The 9,729-nt window shown below is 45.0% G+C and overlaps 1 protein-coding gene across 1 annotated transcript; it reads right to left on the bottom strand.

Moving 5' to 3' along the window:
• Window positions 1-3,820: 3,820 nt before the first annotated feature.
• Window positions 3,821-7,001, bottom strand: LOC141072564 (uncharacterized). Its single transcript, XM_073559842.1, has 2 exons — window positions 6,255-7,001; window positions 3,821-4,053 (listed from the first exon to the last, which is right to left on the bottom strand). The coding sequence occupies exons 1-2, from the start codon at window positions 6,982-6,984 to the stop codon at window positions 3,839-3,841; spliced, it is 945 nt and encodes a 314-aa protein (XP_073415943.1). The 5' UTR covers window positions 6,985-7,001; the 3' UTR covers window positions 3,821-3,838.
• Window positions 7,002-9,729: the final 2,728 nt, after the last annotated feature.

Here is a 9,729-nt window from a genome sequence, read left to right as displayed (position 1 = left end):
CACATTGGGTAACGTAACCCACGAGTGACTGTCTACACACCACTTAATTCTTCCGCCATTACTTAGCAGCATGTACCACCTCTGCACGGTGGACCCCGGGCTGCAAACGCACCTACTATTATTTTATAATTTGGTGCATTCCGCCAGCCCTAACAGCGGGAGCCACAGTGAAATCATAGAATCGTAGAGTTGGAAGGGACCTCCTGGGCCATCTGGTCCAACCCCCTGCTCAAAGCAGGATTCGCTAAATCATCCCAGACAGATGTCTGTCCAGCCTCTGTTTGAAGACTTCTATTGAAGGAAAACTCACCACCTCTTGTGGCAGCCTTTTCCACTCATTGATCACTCTAACTGTCAAAAAGTTTTTTCTAATATCTAATCTGTGTCTCCTCCCATTCAGTTTCATCCCATTGCTTCTAGTCTTTCCTTGTGCAAATGAGAATAAAGATGATCCTTCTACAATGTGACAGCCCTTGAGATATTTGTAGACAGCTATTAAGTCTCCTCTCAGTCTTCTCTTCTGCAAGCTAAACATTCCCAAATCCTGCAACCTTTCCTCATAAGACAGGGTTTGCAGACCGGTCACCATTCTGGTCGCTCTTTTCTGAACTTGCTCCAGTTTGTTGATGTCTTTTTTAAAATGTGGCGCCCAACACTGGACACAGTATTGCAGATGAGGTCTGACCAAAGAGGAGTAGAGGGCAATAATGACTTCACGTGATCTAGACTGTATGCTTCTGATAATATATCCTAGAATTGCATTTGCCTTTTTTGCTGCTGCATCACGCTGTTGACTCATATTCAGTCTGTGATCTATTAGTATATCCAAGTCTTTTTCACATGTGCTGTTGCTTAGCCCTATTCCTCCCATTCTGTATATGCTTTTTTTATTTTTATTGCCCAGATGTAGTACTTTGCATTTTTCCCTGTTAAAAACCATTCTGTTAGTTGCTACCCACTGCTCCAGTTTATTTATATCTTTTTGAATCCTCTCTCTCTCTCTCTTCTCTAGTATTAGCTATCCCTCCTAGCTTTGTGTCATCAGCAAATTTAATCAGTTTACCCTCAATTCCTTCATCTAAATCATTGATAAAGATTTTGAACAATACAGGGCCCTGGACAGAGCCCTGTGGTACCCCACTTGAGACATTCTTCCAACTGGATGTGCAGCCATTTACGACCACTCTTTGGGTCCGATTACTGAGCCAGTTATGAATCCACCTAACAGTTGCCTTGTCCATTCCATACTTAGCCATTTTTCAACAAGGATTGTATGAGATACTTTGTCAAATGCTTTGCTGAAGTCAAGATATACTATATCTACAGCATTTCCCTGATCCACCCAATCAGTGATTCTGTCAAAGAAGGAAATTAAGTTAGTCTGACATGAATTATTATTAGTTACAAACCCATGCTGACTCTGTTTAATCACTTCATTCTTATCCAGGTACTTACATACATGTTGTTTAATAATTTGTTCAAAGATCTTTCCTGGTATAGAAGTCAGACTCACCAGCCTATAGTTGCCTGGGTTCACCTTCTTCCCCTTTTTGAAAATAGGAACAACATTTGCTCTTCTCCAGTCATCTGGGACTTCTCCTGTTCTCCAAGAATTTTCAAAGATTATGGAGAGGGGTTCAAAAATTTCTTCTGCTATCTCCTTCAGTACTCTGTGGTGTAATTCATCTGGACCTGGAGACTTTAATTCACTTAGGTTAGCTAAATGTTTCCTCACTATTTTTCTGTTTATAGATATCCTGGATTCATCGATTCCCTTAATAGGACAGTGAAGAACAGTTGATATTACATTTCCTTTCTGAGAGAAAACAGATGCAAAATAGGAATTTAAAAGTTCGGCCTTCTCAACATCCTGTCTAAAAATCCTAGAGCATCTTTGACTTTTCTTTTACTTTTGACATATCCCCAAAATCCTTTCTTATTAGTTTTGATGTCTCTTGCAAGCCTCAATTCATTGTCAGCTTTAGATAATCTGATTTGTGCCTTGCAAGTTCTGCAGACAGCATTATATTCTTTAGATATGCCTCCCTCTTTCCATTTTATAAACATTTCTTTCTTCCTTTTTAGCATGTGATTAAGTTCTGTGTTCATCCATCCTGGTTTCCTTAAATGCCTCCTATTCTTCCCTCTTTTCGAAATTGTTAACAATTGTGCTTTGAGAATTTCATTTTTCAAGATTTCCCATCCTTCCTGGACATTTTTGTCCTTAAGGATATCCAACCATTGGATCCCTCCAATTCTCTTTCTGAATCCTTTAAGATCTGCCTTTCTGAAATCTAACCTTGACGTCTGAGTCTTCACAGGTCTTCCTCCTCTAGTTATCCAACCTGTTAGGCAACCTATATATGATAATGCCCAGTATCAGAGAACGAGACAAGGCGGTGACCATGGTCCAAAAACGCCTTGTGCATGGATTACCACTCCATATGCTAATCTTAAAAAGGAGAAAACGGAGTAACGGATACAAAATATATGCAAAAGTATAAATTTTATTAGTACTCACATCAAGTGCTGACAAGTATACAAGTTGACTAAAATAGGGGGGATAAGCCCCAATGATACAACAATCAGGACAGACAAGGACAGGGTAAATAAAATGATACCAGTGCTCGAAATCTACATGGCACAACGTTCAGTCAGCCCATGGGCATTGCACATAACAGACATATGTCTAATGGTAAAAGATAGTCAAATATGGCATACTCAATTAAATGTGTATTGTACATAGTTGTACATGTCTAGAGCGCCAAAAAAAAAAAAAAAAAAACCATCCAGAGGGGTCAATGTGCAAGTCCAATGGACACTGAACATAAATGAATCAATGACATGTGAAAGGATTCTTAAATAGTAAATAACATATGTATCAGCATATCAAAACTGCGCAATTGTGCCAGAGAGAACCCGGGAGACGACCCGCCCAGCGGTCCAAATGACCGAAGTGTGGAAACAAGTAAAGGCAGGCTGCTTACCGGGGAGCAGAGGAGGTGAAGGCCCATGCAACGACACCCGACGTACGTTTCGCGCCCGCCACAGGCGCTTTATCAAGGGAGTGTTGACTGAGGTGAACCACCATGTTTTTATGCAGAAAGACCTCCCACTTGAAAGCGGTCACATGGGGCAGGTCTACCAACCAAAGGCAGCGGACAGAGCATGCGCAGTGCAGCTCACTCAAACCAGGAAGTGATCAATAGTATGGTCACAAAAAAAAAAAAAAACTATGGCGGGACAAAACCGCACTCATATAAAAACTAGATAGCATCGTTACCCTAGACGCCTGCGCAGTGTATTGCGTTGACAAAAAGTGTCAGAGCTCAATGAATGATAAAGATGTAATCAGACCATAATAGCGGCGCATACTCAGTGCAACACCTCAGTCCTCCAGGAAATGGGGCAGGCGTCACGCGTCAGGGAAAACAGAGGGAATTTAACCCCGTGTATAACCTGAGGCGGGCAGACGCCCAAACCCATATCGGAGCAACGGGTGAGCGCAGGTATGCGCACTAAGGTCACAGCATAAAGAATCAGGAGAAGAAAATTAAAAATTAAAAAAAAAAACAAAACAAATAAAAAATAAAAAATAAATAATAAACCAAGGTCACGAAGACAGACCATGGAGGAAATACAGTAAAGATAGTGACATCAATCATAATTGGGGCAAACAATATAAACACATTATATGATAGTGTGTGCTACCAAAAATCCAGAGCACCAGTAAGGATTGTAAAGGCACACAATAAGATTGATGCAACAGTCCAGAGAAACTTTTTTTTTTTTTTTTTTCTCTTTTTCTCCCTTTCTTCCCTCTTTTTTTCTCTTCTTTTTATATAGTAATAGACGAGTGACCCGAACACGATGGAGTGTCCGCATTCTCCATAATATCAATATGCCGTGAAACGATGATGAAGGTAGATATTCTTTCCAGATCCAACAGATAATAAACGCAGGCGTGGGTACGGACATCCAGAATAGAGGGGTCCACACCACACAATGGTACCAGTGAGTCCACATGTAGCCAACACAGAAAACACAGGGAAACTAAAAAAAATATATAAAAAGACAAAAAGTTAAAATCATACAAACCGAACGTTGATAGGGCCTAAAAAAATAAAACAATGGTGAGTGCAGCGGAGACAGCAGAAGCTATAAAAATGAGGAGAAACTCAGAGATTCGTTAAGTCCTTTGGGGGTCATAGTATCCAGAGCGACGATCCACTTAGCCTCTCTCTGGGCCAACGCCTTTTTGTAATTTCCAGCTCGGATTCCCAAGTGTACACATTCAATACCTCTTACCATGAAGGACCCCGGGTCACAATCATGGGAGGATCTGAAGTGACGTGGGATGGTCTTAAGGGTAGTAGGATCGACCACTGTCTTGGCCGCCCGAATGTCCCTAACATGCTCACGAACTCTCACACGTAATTCTCTTGATGTGAGGCCCACATATATCAGTGGGCACCCACATGTCGCGTAGTATATGACATTAGTACTACTGCAGGAAATGTGTTGTTTGATGTGAAAATCTTTTTCACCATCGGAGGACTGAAAGGAGGAGCAGCGAAGGACATTCGGGCAGGCAACACAGTGGCCGCAGGGAAAACACCCCCAAGTTGGACCAGTAGATCCAAAGGGGTTCGTTGTCGTCGCGATGTAATGGCTCTTGACCAAAAAATCCCTCAAGTTTCTACATCTTCTTGAAGTCATCAGAGGACGATCACCGATAACCTGGCCCAGAGATGGCTCCGAGCCAAGAATTGCCCAGTGTTTGGCCAAAATGCTCCTCATGTGTTCCCATTCATGATTGAAGGTAGAGATGAAACGTATTGGGGCAGATCCACCTGACTTAGCAGATCTCCCAGTATTATCACACCTCGGATAAAGCAAGTCCCTACGGGCAGTAGCCCTGGCTCTACTGTAACCCTTTCGTATGCTCCTGTTACTATATCCCCGGTTGCGAAAACGAGTCTGTAGGTCCCTAGCTTGCCTTTCAAAACCATCCTCGGTGGAGCAGATCCGCCTCATCCTGAGGAACTGACCGACAGGAACGGCCCTGATGGTAGAGGTGTTATGTGCGGACTCGGCATGGAGTAAAGAGTTGACAGAAGTGGGCTTCCTGTACACGTCAGTCTGGATCCGGCGTGTATCGTCGATCTCCAGTGTGACGTCCAGGAAGTCAATAGTTTTAAGATCATATTTAAATGTCAATCTAATGTTAAAAGTATTAACATTGAGCCATGCCATGAAGTCCCCGAGCTGCTGCAGTGTCCCGTCCCAAAAAAATAAAACATCATCGATATAGCGGTGCCAGCACAGCACATGGGAAGCGGCCGGCGCGCCCTCGTCGCCAAAGATGGATCTCTCCCAGGCACCCAAGAAGAGATTAGCGTACGAGGGCGCACAGGCCGCGCCCATCGCCGTGCCGCACCGCTGACGATAGAATTGATCTTTGAATACAAAAAAATTGTGGGTAAGGACAAACTGCAGCAGCTCAAGGAGTAGTCCACACATCGGGCCGTCCAGGTCGGACATCCCCAGGAAGAGGCGGACCGCATCCAAACCGAGGGTATGGTCAATACATGTATAAAGGGACTCTACGTCCGCGGTCACCAGAAAGGTATGACCGTCCACAAGGACGCCGTCAACCCGCGTGAGGACGTCCGTTGTGTCTTTAATGTAAGATGGTAATAATTCAACCAGTGGTTTGAGGTAGAAGTCAAGAAATTTACATACTGGGTCACAGAGCCCTTCAATACCAGACACAATCGGACGGCCAGGCGGCTCGACGGCGTCCTTGTGGATCTTAGGCAAGAGATAGAAGGTGGGTGTCTTTGGGGTTCGGACCATCAGCCCCTCAAAGACCGTTTTGGTTATAATACCCCCCTCCAAAGCTCGAACAAGAATACGCTGAAGGGAGAGCGAGAAGGAGGCAGTCGGGTTATAGGATAACCTTTCGTAAGTATTACGGTTTCTCAATTGCCTATGTGCCTCACGTTCATACATATGTGTAGGCCATACCACGACATTCCCCCCCTTGTCAGCAGGTTTGAAAACCACCCCCGAAAGTGATTGTAATTCGGAGATAGCCTTCCGCTGTCTCCATGTGAGGTTGTCAAATTTACGTCTAGATGGTAATTTTCTGAAATCCTCTGCGACTAGTTTTGTGAAAATGTCGATGGCGGGACTGAGAGACAGGGGGGGGAATCTCGTGGATTTCGGCAAAACGTGTGGAGGAAACTTACTCCTACTTGGTGGTGTCTGCTCATCGAGAAGATCCTCCAAAACTCGAAGTGCCTCCATCTCACTCTCCGTCAACGACTCCTGAGAGATATTCTTATGGTGTAGCTTGCGTAATAGTAGCTTTCTGGAGAACAGGTGAAGATCCTTCAGTGCTACAAAAAAGTTAAAAGGATTAGTGGGGGAGAAAGTCAGTCCACGACTCAAAACCTCCAACTGGGGTTGTGTAAGAGCATGTGTTGAGAGGTTAACTACCTGAAGGCCACCAGCTGAGTAATCAGTAAAATTGCGTCCGGTGTATGTCTTCTTTCTGGCAGATTGCCGTGTAACCACACGTTTAGTTACGGGGTCAGAGCTGGAGCTGAGGGTACCACCTGGATGAGACAGCTGCACCGATGCCTCGTCGTCAACAGAAACAGTGGATTTAATAGATGTAGATCTAGACCGAGAACGTGACATACTCCTATGTAACTGTCTGGATCTATCAGGAGGATGGCGCCATCTGTACTCATGGGCCGTTAATTTATCCTGTATATCTCGTTTGAGTTTCTTCGTCTTGGTTGCTTGTGTTTCTTGGGCCCATTTTTGGAGGTCAACATCAAGTTCATCGTTAAACTTTTTGAGTGATTCCCCAGTTAAGCCTTTTTGTAAATCCAATTGAATAATTTCGATCTCACTCTCAAGAAGAGTAAGCGTTTTTTTATTTTGTGTTTTCAATAGGTCCAAAAAACCCATAGAACATACATTGGCCAACTCCTCCCACTTAGCTTTGAAATCATCATCCTGAATGGGGAAAGAGGGGAAGACCTGGATACGCAGACCCCTAGGGATAAGATTATTCTGAATATATTTGTCAAGAAATTCATGGTTCCACCATATGCGTGTGCGTTTCCTGAGCAGATCTCTGAATTTCAACATAGCTGCTTGCATATCACCGCTGCAACCACCAGTGTCCCCGCCACTACTGTCCTGGAAAGCATCATTAAGCTGCGCACGCCACGTCGTGTCGCGTGCACGAAAATCCATATTCGGGCAGGAAAATTCTGTGAAAAACACAGATACAATCAATACATATATGATAATGCCCAGTATCAGAGAACGAGACAAGGCGGTGACCATGGTCCAAAAACGCCTTGTGCATGGATTACCACTCCATATGCTAATCTTAAAAAGGAGAAAACGGAGTAACGGATACAAAATATATGCAAAAGTATAAATTTTATTAGTACTCACATCAAGTGCTGACAAGTATACAAGTTGACTAAAATAGGGGGGATAAGCCCCAATGATACAACAATCAGGACAGACAAGGACAGGGTAAATAAAATGATACCAGTGCTCGAAATCTACATGGCACAACGTTCAGTCAGCCCATGGGCATTGCACATAACAGACATATGTCTAATGGTAAAAGATAGTCAAATATGGCATACTCAATTAAATGTGTATTGTACATAGTTGTACATGTCTAGAGCGCCAAAAAAAAAAAAAAAAAAAAAAAAAAAACCATCCAGAGGGGTCAATGTGCAAGTCCAATGGACACTGAACATAAATGAATCAATGACATGTGAAAGGATTCTTAAATAGTAAATAACATATGTATCAGCATATCAAAACTGCGCAATTGTGCCAGAGAGAACCCGGGAGACGACCCGCCCAGCGGTCCAAATGACCGAAGTGTGGAAACAAGTAAAGGCAGGCTGCTTACCGGGGAGCAGAGGAGGTGAAGGCCCATGCAACGACACCCGACGTACGTTTCGCGCCCGCCACAGGCGCTTTATCAAGGGAGTGTTGACTGAGGTGAACCACCATGTTTTTATGCAGAAAGACCTCCCACTTGAAAGCGGTCACATGGGGCAGGTCTACCAACCAAAGGCAGCGGACAGAGCATGCGCAGTGCAGCTCACTCAAACCAGGAAGTGATCAATAGTATGGTCACAAAAAAAAAAAAAAAAAATATGGCGGGACAAAACCGCACTCATATAAAAACTAGATAGCATCGTTACCCTAGACGCCTGCGCAGTGTATTGCGTTGACAAAAAGTGTCAGAGCTCAATGAATGATAAAGATGTAATCAGACCATAATAGCGGCGCATACTCAGTGCAACACCTCAGTCCTCCAGGAAATGGGGCAGGCGTCACGCGTCAGGGAAAACAGAGGGAATTTAACCCCGTGTATAACCTGAGGCGGGCAGACGCCCAAACCCATATCGGAGCAACGGGTGAGCGCAGGTATGCGCACTAAGGTCACAGCATAAAGAATCAGGAGAAGAAAATTAAAAATTTCTGAATCCTTTAAGATCTGCCTTTCTGAAATCTAACCTTGACGTCTGAGTCTTCACAGGTCTTCCTCCTCTAGTTATCCAACCTGTTAGGCAACCTGCATGCACTCCCTCAGACATCTACCCTCACAGGACTTACTCCAACTAAGAATTCTCCCCGAGGACCACTCTATATGAGGAGAGTGGCAACGCAACCAGGGAACTCCTAAGAGAACCTGATCGATAACCTCGGGCATTATAAGGAGGGACACTGTCTCGTGATGGGACGGAGACAGCGAGAGCCTTAGTGGAGCAGTCTGATGGGTAATCTGTGAGGGTGTTGTCGAGCCGTTCACCACTCTGATGGTGACAGGCTGAGGTAGCATAACCAAGGGGATTGCGTGCCGAAGAGTGAAGGCTGAGGACATAAAATTACCCTCCGCTCCGGAACCTACGCAAACCTCTACCGCCAGAGTGGAGAAACCGAACTCTAGCATCCCCTTGAAAGTTAGCTTGGAGTAGAATGGTGAGGAGTCTAGTAGGTCTCCTCCTATTGCCACTAGACGCGGGCGTTTCTCCGAGCGCTGTGGGCACCTATTGGCTAAGTGACCAGACTGTCGGCAATGGAAACGGGCTGTGGAGGTTCGAGCAGCTCGGGACTTAGAGCCCATGCGAGGCACCTCCATAGCCATCGACGGTTCGGACGCTCGATCGGATGGTTCCAGAGGTTTAGAGAAGGTTGGTGCCAACCTAAACCTCTGTCTGGACTGGGAGCACTCCAACCCTCGCTCTAAGAAGCGGAGAATAATGCGGTTAGTGATGGTAAGAAGCTCCTCCAGAGTGACGGGAACCTCCCGAGTGGCCAGGACGTCCTTAATGTGGTCAGCCAAACCTCTCCAAAAAATTGGTATAAGGGCCTTGTCTGACCATTCCAACTCAGAAGCCAGCGTCCGAAAATGGATGGCATACTGGCTGACCGGGGACGAACCCTATGTCAGAGCCAACAACTGAAGCACGGTATCATGTGTGACCCATAGTCCCAGAAAAACCTGCTTCAGAGAGACTAGGAACTGAGAGGCTCTCTGTACCACAGGGTCACCACACTCCCACAGTGGAGTGGCCCACTCCAGAGCCCTACCAGCCAAAAGGGAAATGATGAATCCCACCTTAGGCCGCTCAGAGGGGAGGCGTGCAGCCAGCAGCTCTAACTGAATAGCGC

This window comes from Dendrobates tinctorius, unplaced genomic scaffold (assembly GCF_039654945.1).
Source record: "Dendrobates tinctorius isolate UK_male_01 unplaced genomic scaffold, ASM3965494v1 ptg000276l, whole genome shotgun sequence".
NCBI lineage: Eukaryota > Metazoa > Chordata > Amphibia > Anura > Dendrobatidae > Dendrobates > Dendrobates tinctorius.
Note: the sequence above shows the minus strand (reverse complement) of the source record. Positions and strands in the feature narration are given on the sequence as shown.